We start from the raw sequence: 18,025 nt of genomic DNA on the forward strand, positions 1-18,025 counted from the left end.
AAGAGTCACACCAACAGAGAGAGGAATTCCAAGGCTGAGATGTAAAAAGTTGCTCTACAGATATTATCGAGTATATTCAGACTCTCAACCTGATGGGATTAGCACTGCATTTGAGCACAGGCTCAAGCATCTGTCTTTCTTGTTCTAAAAGGGGTTTCATCAGAATTTTTGCTAACAGAGTAAGGGAGGAAAGCCATATATTAGCTTTCCACCCCACTACATGGAGAAGATGGAGCTCAACCATCACCTATGGTCCAAAAAAGAACTGGCAGCTGAAGCATTATGGAGCATTCACATTACATAGCAGGGACTGCTTCAGGATGCCCGCCTTTTGGGACCAATTGTTTTAGAACTTTGAGACTGTTGAAACCCAAGAGCGTGATCTATCATAAATATCTTTAGATAAAGAGATAAATAAATATTCATTAACTAATCGTCCCAACATCCTATGTGTTGATTTATTATCATGATTTTACTAATACTGAAATTGAGGCATGGAGAGATGAAGTGACTTGCTCAATTCTTATTAACATGTGTATTGCAGTAACATCCAGAGGTCTCTGTGATGTGCGTCCCAACTGTGCTAGGCATTTTACTAACATACAGTAAATGACAGTCCCTGCCCACAGAAAAATCTAGAAGACAAGATTTAACATGTAGATAAAACAAACAAGTGGGTAGTGTGAAAGGAGTAACAATAGATCATGTAGTCAATATCAGAATTGGGTTTAAAACTCACAACTTCCTGACTCTCAGTATTGCATTCGTTTCTATAGGCCATACTGCAAATTAAAAATGTCTCATCAATCTGAAGGTTTTTTTGTTTTTTATTTTAGTTGTGTATCCCATTCCATCTAGAGTACATATCTAAAATAACTGATCGCTAAGTGTCATGAGGCAGCATTCAGTGGATATTGAAAAATGTAATCACATCAATAGCAGAAGTATTTTCTGAAAATATACTTTTGGAAATGTATATGGAATTAACTTTGTGAAGCCACCTAAAGAATTCTTTAGTAATAAAAGCAGAAAGTGCCCGCTTGTTTTTAATTTGCACACCTTTGATGTAGATCATGATGAAGAATATTCACAAGGTAGATTTAGGGATACAAAAATCAAGTAATCCATAAAATGTGGTGTGCAATTTCCTTTTTAAATATAGTTTCTCTTCTGTGAATGGTATATAGAAAGGAGTTAATGGGGGTTTGTAAATGAGCTTTAGTCAATTAAACAAAAAAACAGAAGGAAAAAGATACGTGTAAAATGAGAGCGAATCATTGATGGCTTAAATGCTGGAGAAGAGTCTTCCGCTTCCTGGAACACGATGGTGACAATGTCATTTCCAATATGACGCTTCCTTTCTACCTGCAAAAAGGACAGATACCATCACTAGAATTGGATCCTGAGCACTAACAAAGTGAAAGAATAATGAAACAACATGAGATTATTGAATTTAATGCACTTTTTCTATGATGGCCATTGGCTGTAATCTGAAGTTTGTGCAGGCATCATTTATACAAACATACTATTCTCTTTCTATCTAAATACAGGAATTTAAAAGTTCAGTACAGTAATTTCAAAATACCATGAAGCTGCTTTATTCATTCTTGTTCAAACTGTATAATGACCAGGGAAATATAAGGAACTGATGTCTATTTATAGCACAAACACAATATTTGTCAAAATTAATTAGAAATTATTATATGTTATTTAAATTTAACTGAATTACATGCAAATTACATTTTAGAATAATTTTCCATCCTATTTGTGAGGAAGGGAAAGCAAGACAATATACACCTTACTGCACTGCGTATGTAAAGGACTTGTGAGGGGTCCAACTCATTTTTAATTTGGAAGCATCAAAGTTAGTCTAAATGAAATTGGATTTCACTAACCTCATTCTGAGAACATGAAACCAAACTTCAGAAGTGGCTATGGAACGTCAGACTAAGCCAAGAGAGATGCTGAAATCTGATCAAACAGGAAATGGTTTGTCTGCTTTTTCAGAGGTTAATTATTGATCTGTCTAGGTCAAAGAACAAATTGGTGGCAAACCTGGGCACAGAAACCAGATATGCTGATTCTTAGTCCTTTCATCAAATTACTAGATCATGCTCTCTTAGGTAAAGACTGACAGACAATACACTTGTACAGATAGGATTTAAAAAGTAGTATGGCAAGAACAGGGGCTGGTGTTTGGTGCAGGCAAGAGTGATCTAATCACAAGTAAAACTATGGTGCATCTGATGTGAGAAACTATAAGCAACATATCTAAATGCTCTCTTGCTGCCACCCTCCTCTTCCTTTTCATAACAATTGGGTGAGGTCCCAAAGGACTGATAAGGGCAAACATAGTACCTATATTTAAAAAGGGGAACAAAAAGGACCAGGTGTATTATAGACCAGTCAGTCTAACTAAGATACCTAGAAAGATAATGGAACAAGTTATCAAACAATCACCTAGATTACAGATGACACCAAATGCATAGAGGGTAATAGGGTAATAATTAATAGCCAACAAGCATTCGTCAAGACAAAATCATGCCAAACCAACCTAATTTTCTTCTTTGACAGTGTTACTGGAATACTGGAGGTGGGGGGAGGAAGCACTAGATGTGATGTATCTTGATTTTAGGAAGGCTTTTGACACAGTCCCAGAAGCAAACTAGGGAAATGTGGTCTAGATTAAATTATTATAAGGTGGGTCCATAAGTGGTTCAAAGACCGTACTCAAAGAGTAATTATCAATGGTTCATTGTCAAGCTGTTATCAATGGTTCGTTGTCAACGTACCTAGTGGGGCTCTGCAGTGGTCTGTCCTGTGTTGGGTACTAGTCAACATTTTCATCAATGACTTGAATAATGGGGCACAGCGCATGCTTACAAAAATCTGCGAATGACACCAAGCTCGGAGGGGTTGCAAACACTTTGGAGGACAGGATTACAATTCAAATTGACCTTGACAAATTGCTCCAAAGTCATCAAGATGAAATTCAATAAAGACAAATGCCAAGTACTACAGTTGGAAAAGAAAAATCAAATGCACAGCTGCAAAATGGGAAATAACTGGCTAGGCAGTAGAACTCATGAAAAGGATCTGAGGGTTATAGTGCACCACAAATTAAACATGAGTCAACCATGTGATGCAGTTGCAAAAAAGGCTGATATTCTGGGGTATATCAACAGGAGTGTCATATGTAAGACACAAGAAGTAACTGTTCTGCTCTGCTCAGCATTGGTGAGGCCTCATCTAGAGTGCTGTGTCCAGTTCTGGTTTCCACACCTCAAGAAAGATATGTACTAACAGGAAAGAGTCCAGAGTCATGTTGATGAATTGATCAGCAAATTAAAAACTGATAGTTCTCTAAGTGCAAGTGATTATGATATAATCTAATTTGTTATGCACAACAGAATATTGTTCTCTTGTAATATTCACAGGTTGAAAAAGCAAATTTCCCAAAGCTGAAAACAATCATGAGCTAAACTGAGTGTGAGAAAATATTTAAGCATAAAAATGTAAATGATAATTGGAAACTATTTAAGAATGATTTAATAGATGTCCATAAATACCAGAATATCAGTGTCACAAAGGACTTCCTTAGTTAAAAATACCATCTTTGTTATGAGAAAGGGTGGAAGTAGCAATAGAAAATAAAAAGAAATATTAAACAAATGGAAAAATGGAGAAACTGATAAAAATAAATACAAATCAGCAGTTAGGAAATGTAGACAATTGATAAGGGAAGCTAAAGGGATCAGGTGAAAAATTTATGGCCAGTAGGGTTAAGCACAATAAGAAGGAATTTTTAAAATATATCAATAACAAACTAAATCCTAAAAATGATGCAAATCTGATACTAGACAAGAATGGTATAATTATCACTCCTGATGAAGTAAATGCAGAAGTATTCAATATGTATTTTGTTTTGTATTTGGGAAAAAGCAGAATGATGAATTCACATCTAGTTTCTCTTCCATCAGTAACTGGGGAGGATGTTAACAGCAACTATTAAGGTTCAACGTTTTTAAATATGCAGAATAGTTTAAGTTGCACCCAAGAGCATTAAAAGAATTGGCCAGTGATCTCTCTGAACCATTAATGCTGATTTAAATTTTGGATCCCTGGGGATATTCCAGTGGACTGGAAAAGAAAGCAAATGTTGTGCCATTATTTACAAAAAGTAAATGGGATGGACCTGGAAAACAATAAACCAATTAGCCTGACATAAAACCCAGGCAAAATCGTGGAAAAGTTGATATAAGATGCAATCAAGTAAAGAATTAAAGGATATTAACATAATTAATGCCAAGCAATATGTTTTTAGGAAATAGATCTTGTTATATAAATTTGATTTTTTAATCAGATTAAAAGTTTGATTCATACAGGTATTTGTTGACAAAATACACTTAGATTTCTGAAAGGCATTTGATTTAGTCCTGCATGGCTAATAATAAAAAAAATAGAACTACTCTAAACCAGTGTAGCTCATGCTAAATGAATTAGCAACTGGTTAACTAACAGATCATAGAATCATAGAATATTAGGGATGGAAGGGACCTCAGGAGGTCATCTAGTCCAAACCCCCAGTCCAAGAAGGACCAATCCCAACTAAATCATCCCAGGCAGGGCTTTGCCAAGCCAGGCCTTAAAAACATCTAAGGATGAAGATTCCATCACCTCCCTAGGTAACCCATTCCAGTGCTTCACCACCTCCCTAGGTAACCCATTCCAGTGCTTCACCACCTCCCTAGGTAACCCATTCCAGTGCTTCACCACCCTCCTTGTGAAAACGTTTTTCCTAATATCCAACCTAGACCTTCCACAAAAATATCACAAACAATAATTGTAAATGGGAAATCATCATCAAATGGGGATGTTTCGAGGGGGGTTCCACAGGGATCTGTTTTCAGTCCAATGATTCAATATAGTTACAATGATCTGGAAGAAAATATAAAATCATTGCTGATAAAGCTTACTGATGACACAAAAACTGATGGAGGGGTAAATAATGATGGGAACAGGTCAGTTATAGAAACTAACCTGAATCATTTGGTAAGGTGGACTCACTTGAATGACATGCATTTTGACACAGCCAAAGATAAGGTCATACATATAGGAGCAAACAATGTAGGTCACACTTATGAGCTGGGGTAACTGTACCTTGGAAAACAATAATTCTGAACAGGACTTAAAGATCATGATAGATAAGTAACTTGAGCTCCCAGTGCAATGCTGTAGCTAAAAGGGTGAACATGATCCTTGGATGTATAAACGCAGGAATATCAGGTAGGAATACAGAGGTGGTATTACCTCAATAGATGCCATTAGTGAGGCCAGCATTGGAATGCTGTGTGCAATTCTGGTGTGCACACTTCAAAAAAGATGTTGAAAAATTTAAAAGAGTTCACAAAAAAGCTATGAGAATGATTCTAGGTCTGGAACATAAGAATGGCCATACTAGTCTAGACCAATGGTCCATCTAGCCCAGTATTCTGTCTTCCAGCAGTGGCCAATGCCAGATACTTCAAAAGGAATGAGCAGAAAAGACAGTCACTCACCTTGTGCAATAACTGAGATTCTTCAAGATGTGTTCCCCCATGAGTGCTCCACTGCTAGTGCAGCAGCGCCTTTGCGTCTAGAATCGGACATCTTCAATAGCAGTGCCCGTCAGAACACACATGCGCCCCTCCCTCCATCTCGTGCTGTTCGCAGGACTTTTGTATAGCGCTGTGCAGCGCCTCAGTTCCTTCTATTGCCTCAGAGCTCATATGTTACACTCCAAAGCAGAGGGGAGGGGTGACAGGTACTGGAGCACCATGGGGACACACATCTTGTGACACACGTGATCTGTGTCTCATTCCGCCTCTGGAGCAAAACTGAGGGCAGTGGGTGTTCTGCTGAGTATCGAAATGATCTATAGTAGGGCAACCCTCCTATGGGTTGGAATGCTCTCCTGTCTAGCTCCCATTCATGTTCCTGTGAAAAAGTCCTGCTTAGCATGTCTGCGGTAGTGTTCTGACGCCTAGGGAGATACGCAGCTGAGGTCCAGATGTTAATGTGGATACACCAATTCCATAACTTAATAGCCTCTGAACGTAGGGAGTAGGATCTCGTTCCCCCTTGACTGTTGATGTAGTACATGCAGGCCAGGTTGTCTGTCAGCACTCATATATTCTGATGTTTGAGTGGAAGAAAATGTCATCAGGCATTGCAAACCACTCAGTTCAAGGAGGCTGATGTGCAGGATAGACTCAGTAGATGTCCATCTGCCCTGTATCATATGTTCGAGAAGGTATGCTCCACAGCTGAGGAGAGGCATTGGTGGTTAGTGTCATGGTAGGTGAGGGTTGAAGAAAATGGACCACAAAACAAACATTGTTGGGATGTGTTCACCACAGCAACGAGTTCTGGACTTAGTTTGGCATAGACAAGAATTTTAGCATGTTGTAATTGTGGGGAAAAAATACAGTATGAAGCCAGCCCTGAAGACACCACATATGTAGCTTCGCATGTTTGACCACAAATGTGGCTGCAGCCATATGTCCCAGGAGTTGGTGGTATGTATGTGCCAAAATTTGGAGGCATAGTTGAGCATTGGATAACAGATCTGTTATGGCTGTGAAGCTGTGAGGAGATAGAAATGCCTTTGCTTGTGTGGTATCAAGTTGGGCACCAATGAATTCCAGTTGTACTGGTTTTTGTGTAGATTTTTCAAGATTGATAAGCAGGCCTCATTTTGTGAAGAGGGTTGTTGTATGCACTGCTCGTAGTGCTTTGGCCGTGGATGGTGCTTTGAGAAGGCAATCATTCAGGTATGGAAAGATGGGGATTCTTTCCTTAGGTAGGCCATGACCACTGTGAGTACTTCGGAAAAGACTCACTGTGCTGTGGATAGTCCGAAGGGTAGCACCTTGTACTAGTACTGGTTGTTGTCAACAATGAATCGTACTTAGTGTCTGTGGGCAGGATATATGGAGATATGGAATGACATCTGGCAGGTCGATGGCTGAGAAACAATCCCCCTGGTTCCAATGCTGGAATGATGGTGGAGAGGGTGACCATCTTGAATCGTTGCAATTTGATGAATGTGTTTAGATTGTGGAGGTTCCGGATGGGACGCCAACCGCCCAATTTCTACTGAACCAGGAAGTAATGGGAATAGAAACCCTGCCCTCTATGTTGTAAAGGGATCGGTTCTATGGCTCCCAGTTGCAGAAGATGTTTTACTTTCCCTCTTAGGGTGGACTCGTGAGAGGGGTCCTTGAAGAGGGATGGGAAATGGGGGTGGCAGGCATAGCTAAGAAGGGGGTGGAATATCCTTCTTTGACTATCTCCTGGACCCATTTGTCCGAAGCAATGAGCATCCAAGATGGTAAAAATGGAGCTAGGCAAACTGTTGGTCTATTAGTGGCATTACAGATGGTGGGTACGACTTGAGCACGTGGGAGGCTCTCGAGACCTTAATCACACCTTCAAAAATGTTTATTGAAAGGTATATGAGACATTGCTCCTTGTGCAGAGGATTGTCTACGTCTCTTGGGAGACCTCTGGCAACAGCATTGGTTGTCAAACTGCCGTTGCGAGTAGTATGGTTAAGGCAGAGATCATGGGGGAAGCTGATATTTCCCTGATATCCTTTTTGGCTGTGGGGTGTATATGTCAAGAGATCTTAGAGTAGCTCAGCAGTCTTTTAGAGAAATGTAAGGAGTTGTCAGTATGCTCGGAGAAGAGCTTTGTCCCCCAAACAGTGGATCTTCAACCATCATTTGCACCTCCTTGGGGAATCCTGAAAGGTGTAGCCATGAAATTGGACCGTGACTGAGGAATAAGTTTTTCTTCCGAACAAATCTAGTCACTTCCACTCCCGTTTGGGACGGGCAGATTAAGATTGATACTGGCAACCCTTTTATTGTACTGTATTTACCATAGAAGAGCTCAGGGTAAGATGCAAAACCAAAAACTCAGCATTCTTTGCTGATATGTAGTATTTTCTATCCACACATTTGCAAGTGGGTGGAATAGAGGCGGAAGTCTGCCATAGGAGTTTTGCTGGTTAAAGCAGCAACCCATTGATAGGCAGCGTTATTTTTGCTGTAGTGGAGATATGGAGGATGTCAATGAGTTCCGTTGTTGATCCTTGACCTCCTTAGTGGAATGTGCAGTGAGTCTGCTACTCTGCAGAACAAATTGTGGAAAGTCATCAGTCACTGTGGGAGGTGGTAGCATCATGGCCTCCTCCAGTGAGGATGAGGAGAAGTATACAGGTGGTAGTACCTCTTCTTTCTGATCCTCCTTCTGTTCCTTCTCCTCTGGTGATACTTGAGGAGGTTGTATTTCTGGAAGTAAGGAGGCCAATGGGGAGGGGAGTGATGGAGGTCTCTGAATCTGCTGTCTTGGGTGGCTACCAAACTGTGCTCTATACATGGCCCAGGAGTCCCAGTATGGCCAGTTAGGTGGGAAAGGAATATGAGGCTGCACCCATGGAGGTCCCTGCCAGGGCTGGGTTCCCTCGGTAGTTGGAGGGTAAGCCTGGTAGGCTGGTCCCATCTGCCCCCACGTTGATGGGGCAATCTATTCCTCATATTCTTCCTCCTCTTCCTCAGCATCACTAAGGAAGGGGGTGCTGTTCCTGAAGGAGAGAGAAAGGTTTGTCTGGACTCCGATGATGGTGAGACTTAGAGTAGGTCCGGCCTGAGGAGTGGGGACTCTGGAGTGTCAGATACTCCTTCACTCTGATAGGTATCTGAATTCCTGCGGTAATGGATAGGTCATCATTGGTGCCGTGACAGTATACAGTGCCAGGGTGTAAGTTGTGGAGAGATCAAGCAGGTGGCACTACGGACCTCTTCGGAGCCACTGATTTTGTTCAGCCAACAGATTCTTCAGTGCCATAAAAGGTCTCAGAGCCACGGATGAAGCAGATGGCTCACTTTGGTTTCCAAATATAGAAGATGGCACCAATGGCCATGGATCCACCCTAGTAGGGTCTTTGGACTTTTTCTTAGAGACAGTACCTGAGGTACTCAGTCTTGCAGCAGAGCTGTGTCCCCTGTCAGAAGCTGTTGAAGCCATGGATCTAGCCGGGGATGGCATTCTTGTGATCTGCTCCTCAGAAGCTGAGGAAGAGGCCACTCTCTTCTTATTCTCTGCCCAGTCAGACAATGTTTTTCTCTTCACTGGGCATGGAGAGTGGGGGTCAGTAGACAACTTCACTGAGCCAGAGGGTCTCCCCAGGGAGGAGTAAGAACCCGGGTCCAATGCTGTTCGAAGGGACTTTTCCATTAGGATTAATTTTAGTCTAATGTCCCTGTCCTTCCTGGCTTTCAGTTTTAAACTCAGGCAGTGGGAGCACTTTGGGGAAATATTTCTCTCTCCTAGGCAGCAGATACACTGTGCTTTGACATCTGTTATCAGGAATGTGGCCCCGCACAAAATGCACCTCTTAAACCTGGGGGAGCCAGGCATAAGGATGGGGGAACAGTTTCCCTGTCAGCAAGGGAGGAAAGCAGGAGAATGAACACTTACACTATATTAAGAACTGTAGAGTTGGAAAGATAAATGTGAGGAAAATTTTTTTTTTTTTATAGAAAAGAAAAAAGAGAAAGAAAAACGAAGAACTAACTATGAAAAAGAGTATACTATAGACTAAGGCACTAACTGAGAAGAAAAAACAGGCTCTGCAAAGGATTCTGTTCCAGACCACAGGCGGTAGAGAAGAAACTGAGGATGGTTGGACTGCAAAGTGCTATATATACGTCCTGTGTAGAGTGCAGGGGAAGAGGTGCGCATGTGCAGTCCGACGGGCACTGCTATGGAAGATCTCCAACTCCAGACACAAAGGTGCTGCCGCAACAACATTAGGGCACCCATGGAGTAGTGATCAACGGCTCCATGTCTAGCTGGCAGCCGGTCACAAGCGCAGTGCCCCAGGGGTCGGTCCTGGGGCCAGTTTTGTTCAACATCTTCATTAATGATCTGGAAGATGGGGTAGATTGCACCCTCAGCAAGTTTGCAGATGACACTAAGCTAGGGGGAGTGGTAGATACCCTGGAAGGTAGGGACAGGATACAGAAGGACCTAAACAAACTGGAGGATTGGGCCAAAAGAAATCTGATGAGGTTCAACAAGGACAAGTGCAGAGTCCTGCACTTAGGACGGAAGAATCCGATGCACAGCTACAGACTGGGGACTGACGAGCTAGGCAGCAGTTCTGCAGAAAAGGACCTGGGGGTAACAGTGGATAAAAAGCTAGATATGAGTCAGCAGTGTGCCCTGGTTGCCAAGAAGGCTAACAGCATATTGGGCTGCATTAGTAGGAGCATTGCCAGCAGATCGTGGGAAGTGATTATTCCCCTCTATTCAGCATTGGTGAGGCTGCATTTGGAGTATTGTGTCAAGTTTTGGGGCCCCCACTACAAAAAGGATGTGGACAAGTTGGAGAGAGTCCAGCGGAGGGCAACAAAATTATTAGGGGGCTGGAGCACAGGACTTATGAGGAGAGGCTGAGGGAACTGGGCTTTTTTAGCCAGCAGAAGAGAAGAATGAGGGGGGATTTGATAGCAGCCTTTAACTACCTGAAAGCGGGTTCCAGGGAGGATGGAGCTAGGCTGTTCTCAGTGGTGGCAGACGACAGAACAAGGAGCAACGGTCTCAAGTTGCAGCGGGAGAGGTCAAGGTTGGACATTAGGAAAAAGTTTTTCAGTAGGAGGGTGGTGAAGCACTGGAATGGGTTACCTAAGGAGGTGGTGGAATCTCCATCTTTAGAGGTTTTTAAGCTGCGGCTTGACAAAACCCTCGCTGGGATTATTTAACTGAGGTTAGTCCTGCTTTGAGCAGGGGGTTAGACTACATGACCTCCTAAGGTCCCTTCCAACTCTATGATTCCATGGAGACATCACTCAAAGAACAGGGTAATTATCAAGTGATCCATCCTGTTTTCCAGTCCCAGGACCCGGCAATCAGAGGCGTAGGGACACCCATATCATGGGATTGCATCCCTGACCATCTTGTGTAATAACCATTGATGGACCTATCCTCCATGAATTTATCTAATTCTGTTTGAACCCAGCTATAGTTTTGGCCTTCACAACACCCCTTATAGTGAGAGACCAAAGAAGTTCATTTTATTTAGTTTATCTAAGAAAAGATTAAGCGATAACTTGATCGCATTCTTAAATACTTACATGGGGAAGAAATTTCTGACAGTGCAGGGCTCTAATGTAGCAGACAAAGGTATAACAAAATCCAATGGTTGGAAGATGAAATTAGACAAATTCAGTCTAGACATAAGGTGCCAATTTTTAGTAGTTAAAGTAATAAAACATTGGAAATACATATAGGGATGTGATGGATTTTCCGTCAATTGAAGTCGTTAAATCAAGACTGGATGTCTTTCGAAAAGATATATTATATCTCAAACAGAAGTTATGGGCTTCATGCAGAAATTACTGGCTGAGATTCTAGCCTGTGTTATGCAAGAGGGCCGATTAGATGATAAAAACAGTCCCTTCTAGCCTTAAAATCTTAAATTTGTGAATTATACACATTTTTATTTATACAACTGAAACTATCCTATTTATGCACACAACCAATTTTTAAAAACAAAAAATACGGACTGACAATGTCAACTTCAAAGCAAGGACGAACTACCTCTTTCATCCTGGTTTACTAATAACCTGCAAAAATTCAACTGAGAGGAGAAGATACTAGGTCACCACTGTGGAAAGACCTATGATACAGCCAATCACTTAAAATATAAGGGATGTTTCATGTACCTCTGCAGCAGTCATGGTGGCTTTAAAATAAGTTTGATACTATTCTAGTAACAAGGGTGTGGCATAGTGGCCAACAGGTCTTCTGGATTTTATTCAGAGTTGTACCAGTCATGATCTTCCTGAATGACTTTGGACAAATCATTAAATCTGAATCCCATTTTACTCATATCTAAAATGGGTACAATACTACTTACCTACTCAGGGGCACCGAAGTGGCTTAACTAATAATTTGTAAAGCACTCCGGGACCTTTGGATGAAAAGTGATAGGCCAATGTAAGCATCTTTATTTGCCAATACACAGATGCATTCATAATAATTTTTTCCAATATGAAAAAGTATTCCTGTTGGTAGATTGAATAAGACCAGAGGTCAGTATAGGCCTGTGTATGTCTCTGATGGTGACCAGTGGCAGATGCTTTAGAAAAAGTTGCAAGAAGCTTCATAATTACACAACTGTCGATTAACCCATCCATAGGGGAAATTTTTTCGAACGTCCATAAATTCATGGCTGGCTTATGCTATGAGTTCATATCCCACTTTAATGTAACTATGGATATTCTCACTATCCATATAAATGTCTAATTTTCAACTCTATTAAGGTCTTCAACTCAGTGACATTGTGGCAGTGAGACCCACAAGTTATTTGCATATCGTGTGTTTTAGTTTTAAATTAGTTACTTTTTAATGTCATTGTGCATTTGCTCTTGTACTATGAATAGACTTGGCAGAATTCTTTATTTTTTTATGTCAATGGATAATATCAATGTTTATTTTTAAGCCTTTTTATTTTTATCTATTTAAATTTTCAGTTTTGGGAAACAATGGACAGGTCTGACAATTATTTAATGACCATAGATGTTGCGATTCAAAAAATTAAGCTTTATGAGAATTACAACATAAATTGTCAACATCTTTTGTCAAAATATACAAAGTAAATATCCTGTAATCAAAGTCTAATAAGTTCTCAAGCAGCATTGTTCTTATTTTGCCTATCTGTAAATGTCAATCATCATCAATGGAAATTTTTTTAAATCAATATTTACTAACATTTACCAATAAAAATATAATCCTCCAAGACTAACTATAAGATAGATAATGTGATGCAGTGTTTTGACAATAAAGAAATAAAATTTTATGCATCAGACACAATTTTGTATGTAATAAGAATTGAGAAATTTGAGTCTGACATTTCAAAAACTAGTTTCATTGATAAACCAAAAAAACCTTTTATTTTAAACAATCTGGTGTTGTGGTTTACTAAGAAAAATCATTATGAAAACCACATACTTGCTGTTTGTTCTCTTTAGAATATGGTAGCATGGTTGAAACATGGAACATAATCTCATGCCCTTGATACACTGTGTAGATGGAATATATTCCTGTTGTATCATCTGCAAAGGAAGAAAAACTCAATGGGATTATGCAACACTGCATTTCTAAGGAAGACAGGAAACTTCATTTCCTGTCACAGGACAGTCTCAGGGCACCTCCTTTTCAGATCTATACTTCTTGTTTGACTTTCAACAGGTCAAAGCTAATTATAAAATCTTGACATCCTGCATAATTTAAAGTATATATAAAGGTGGGCTACCCAAACTAGTGATACACCCACATTAATGTTTCCGCCAGTGGACTTACCCTGAAAGGAGATATGTATTCAGCAACTCAATGAAAATGCATAATGAATATAAACAAATACAGCCACCAACATACATCAGTAGAATTCAAGAAATTTGTAATTCAGTAAAATGTACTCCTGTATATGGGGCTGACAGCCAGTGTATCGCTGCATTTTCAGTCACTGCCTTTGACTGAATAATGACCTTCTCCTACAGAGTCCCACTGGAAGACACATATCCAGTTTAGTTTTATTTTAGTACACCATGAATTTGAAGGCATCCTATCCTACAGAAACTTGTGTCTGACAAATCTAATTGTCTTTTTAAAGGAAAAAGGAGCTGAATGTGACTTTTTTTTTTTTTTTTTTTTTTACAGTATTTGAAGTTATGCTATTTAACCACCTGTAACTATCACCATGACAAAGAATATGTGGTTGATTCATGATAGGAAAGATGCAGAGTCTTAAGAAAACAGACGTGAATTTGTGAGGACTAAACAGGAATAAGGCTGCATCATGGAAATCCTCCAAAATCTGGGCTCTGTCAGGGGGCAGAGTGGGATGGCAGGGAAGCAACACATGCTATGCCCAAAGTGGGGGACAAAGACCTAGTTATTCACCTGGTGCAGTAACTGATGTTCTTCGAAATGTGTCCCTGTGGCTGCTCCACTTTAGGTGTCCTCGCGTCCTTTGTCCTCAATCAGAAATCTTTTCAGCAGTATTTGTCCAGGTCGTGTGTGCGCACCTCTCATCTCGTGGCAGCGTTGACATATCTGTTCCTTCTCTACTGTAGAGTCCCATGCTAAAACTCCAAAGCAGAGGGGAAAAGGGTGGGTAGTGGAGCACCCACAGGGGGACACATCTCGAAGAATGTCAGTTACTGCACCAGGTGAGTAACCCTTTCTTCTTCTTCGAGTGATGTCCCTGTGGGTGCTCCACTTTAGGTGATTATAAAGCTGTGACCCGTATTTGGTGGAGGGACTTCGGCATTAGTAGTTTTGGACAGATAAGAGTACAGTCTATGATGGAACATTATTCAGGAATGCTCTGGAAGTGGATATTGCTCTCGTTGAGTGAGCTTTAGTTCCTGAAGGAGCTTGTAAGTTTTTCTGTTTACAGCATGGATGGATACATCCCATTATCCATTTAGATAGGCTTTGGCTAAATATAGGTTTGCCCTTCATGTGTTCTGCCACTGAGATGAAAAGCTTATCATATCTTCTCAATGTCTGTTCTCTCTAGGTAAAATCTACCGCCCATCTTACGTCAAAGGTATAGAATGCTGCTTCCTGTGTATTAGTATGCAGTTTCGGGTAAACAGTAGGTAAATTAATAGGTTGGTTAATATGGAAGTCTGACACTATTTTGGGTAAGAACTTTGGGTGAGGTCTAAGAGTGGTCTTACCTTTATGAAATATCGTGTAGGGTGGGTAGGCCATGAGTGCGCTAATCTCCCCTACACTCCAGGCTGATGTGATGGCTACTAAAAAGGATACTTTCATAGACATGTAGAGAAGTGAACATGTTGCTAAGAGTTCAAATGGTGTCCTAGTAATGGGCCCTTAGTAGTAGGTTTAGGTCCCATGGCATTGTGGGGGCATGTATGACTGGAAATACTCCTTGTAGACCCACCAGGAATCATTTTACCATCGGGTGAGTGAATACTGTTATGTGATTGATCTTGTTGTGAAAGACCGCAATTGCTGCTAGATGAACCTTTAAGGAGTTAATTGACAGACCTGAATTTTCAGTTCTAGGATATATTCAAAGATAACCAGAATGGATGAGGACATCACTGTGTCTCTCTCTGCACCATGAGTCAAATTTGTGCCATTTTTGCAGGTAAGTTTTTCTCGTTGTTGGTTTTCTACTATTTAGTATTATCTGTCTAACTTGTTCCGAGCATTCTAACACTTCAGGGCAGAACAAGTTAGGAACCATGCCGTTAGATGTAGCTTCTGTATCTTGGGGTGGTAAATCTGGCCGCCACCCTGGGAAAGGAGATTGTGTCTTGGAGGGAGGGTGATTGGTTTGTATGTTGACATGTTCAGGAGAGCTGAGAACCATGCCTGCCCAGTCAAAGCAGGGCTTGTTGGCCTTTATTCTGTGGATGGTATTGGGTATCACTGGTATGGGTGGGAAAGTTTATAGGAGCCTCTTGCTCCAGTTGAGTAAGAAGGCCTTGCCCATTGATCCTGGTCCCAGTCCCGCCCTCAAGCAGAAAAGATGACATTTGCAGTTTTATTTTCTGGCAAAAAGATCAACTGTTGGATGGCCCCACTGATGAAAAATGTTTTTCGGGACTTTGTTGTTCAGCTCCCACTCATGAGTCTGTGCAAAGGTTCTCTGTGGTGGTGTTCTGGTTCCCAGGTAGATATACGGCTGATATGCTGATGTTGTGCTTTATATACCAGTTCCAGAGCTTTATTGCTTCGCTGTATAAGGAGTGGGATCTTGCTCCTCCCTGGCAGTTGATATAAAACATTCACGCTATGTTGTCTGTCATTATCTTTAATGACCTGTCTCTTATGAACGGCAGAACATGACAACAGGCATTGCACACCACTTGGAGCTCTAATATGTTTATGTGCAAACTGGTTTCAGTTTTTGACCATCTCCCCCTGTATTTTATGGTTGTGCAGATGTGTTCCCCACCTTAGGAGTGACACATCTATGGTAATCATAATCAAAGGTGAAGTCTGTGAAATTTGGATTCCCGTCATCATATTGTTTTCTTGGATCCACCACAGTAGGGAAACTTTGACATTGTTTGGCATCATCAACACTTTGTTTAGACTGTTTCTGTTTGGTCTGTAGACTGAGGCAAGCCAACCCTGAAGGCATCACATATATAGTCGAGCGTGCTGGACCATGAATGTTGTAGCCATGTGTCCCAGGAGCTGTAAAGCAATATGTGCTGTTACTGTTGGACTGTTTCTTACTGGTAATATCGGGTCTGTAATGGCCTTGAATCTGGGCATTGGTAATGATGCCCTGGCTACTGTCAAGTTCAAATCTGCTCCTATGAACTGCTGTGTTGGGTTCAAAGTGGACTTTTCATTGTTTATCTCAAGTCCTAGTTCTTGACACAGTGTTATGGTTTGGACAATAGCTTGTCTGGCTAGGATTTGACTGGGTGCCTTTATTAGAGTCATCTAGGTATGGAAAGATTGTGATTCCATCTCCTCAGATGTTCTGCAACAACTGCAAGCATTTTGAAGACCCTTGGTGCCAAAGAGAGCCCAAATGGCAGTACTTTGTATTGGTAATGGTTGCCAGACACCGTAAATCTTAGGAAACGTCTGTGTCCGGGGTGGATAGTAATATGGAAATAAGCATCCTGAAGGTCGAGGGCTGAGAACCAGTCCTTTCTCTGCAGTGCCAGTATTATGGTTGATAGCGTGACCATCTTGAATTTTTGTCACCTCACGAATTTGTTTAATGTCCTGAGATCTAGTATGGGTCTCCATCCTCCATTCTTTTTTTGTACCAGAAAGTAGTGAGAATAGAACCCCTTCCATCTGTGATGCAACGGTACATACTCTATTGCCCCTTGTTGTGGGAGATGATTTATTTCCTCTTGGAGTATTTGCACATGAGATGGGTCCCTGAAGAGGGACGAGGAAGGGTTGTGGGTAGGAGGGATGGATGTGAGTGGGATAATGTATCCTGATTTGATGATTTCTAAGAACCATTTGTCTGTTGTGATTGGTGACCAACTGTGGTGAAATTGTCGGAGGCCAAATTCTAAGTTTCTCTGGCACTGTTTGATGACTGGGGTTTCTCAGACCCTCAACCAAACACTCAAAACTGCTGTTTGGATAATGTTATTTGAGGAGTCTATGTTTGCTGTGGTTATCTGCATGTGTGTGTTCTTTGCTTCCTTCTTTGTGCTTTGTATTGTCTGTACTGTGAATGAAAGGGGCATCTGCCAGTATACGGTTGAAATCTGTGGTGTTTCCTCCTTTTTCCAGGTGTGTATATATGCCTAAGGTTCAAAGCGTTGCCCTGGAATCTTTCATAGAATGAAGGACTTTGTCTTTTCTGCAAAGAGCTGGACCTTATTGAATGGGAGGTCTTCTATTTTTGTTTGTAGCTCCCTGAGAAGGCATGCCAAGTGAAGCTAAGAAGCCCTGTGCATAACTATGGCCATGACTGTTGTCCTAGCTGCTGTATCGGCTACATCTAGCGAAGCCTGTAGCAATATTCTGGCTACAAGTTGTCCTTCACTAAGTAATGATTTGAATTGATCTCTTTTGTTCTCCAGTATGTCATTAGTAAATTGTGATAATTTTTCATAAATGTTGTGGTCATAGTTTGAAAGTAATGTTACATAATTCGATACTCATTAATAAAGTGGAAGATGAATAAGCCTTTCTGCCTAGTAGATCAAACCTCTTCCAATCTTTATCATGTGGTGTTGACTTATAATTTGCCCGCTTGCCCCCTTGATTTATAGCTTCAACGACCAATGAATTTGGAGGTGGATGAGTGAATAGAAAACTCCATCCCCTTAGCAGGCATATAGTATTTCCTATCACTTTTTTTATTAGTAGGAGGGATGATGGCTGGTGTCTGCCAGAGGGTATTAGCAGGTTCCATCAATGCTTCATGCATAGGAAGCGCAATTTT

The 18,025-nt window shown here is 41.0% G+C and overlaps 1 protein-coding gene across 3 annotated transcripts in view; it reads right to left on the reverse strand.

Moving 5' to 3' along the window:
* GARNL3 (GTPase activating Rap/RanGAP domain like 3) overlaps positions 1-18,025 on the reverse strand; it is a 172,118-nt gene that overhangs the window by 76,064 nt on the left and 78,029 nt on the right. For 2 of the 3 annotated variants that reach the window (XM_067541634.1, XM_067541635.1), the window contains 2 exons: positions 13,063-13,166; positions 1,257-1,365 (listed from right to left, as the gene is read on the reverse strand). In XM_067541634.1, coding sequence (XP_067397735.1) covers positions 1,257-1,365; positions 13,063-13,166 — 213 coding nt within the window. Of the gene's footprint in view, positions 1-1,256; positions 1,366-1,895; positions 1,972-13,062; positions 13,167-18,025 lie in introns of all 3 variants that reach the window. The other variant, XM_067541636.1, reaches the window with a different exon arrangement.

Source organism: Emydura macquarii, unplaced genomic scaffold, assembly GCF_026122565.2.
Source record: "Emydura macquarii macquarii isolate MOO-44397 ecotype Brisbane River unplaced genomic scaffold, CSIRO-AGI_Emac_v2 contig_691, whole genome shotgun sequence".
Lineage (NCBI taxonomy): Eukaryota > Metazoa > Chordata > Testudines > Chelidae > Emydura > Emydura macquarii.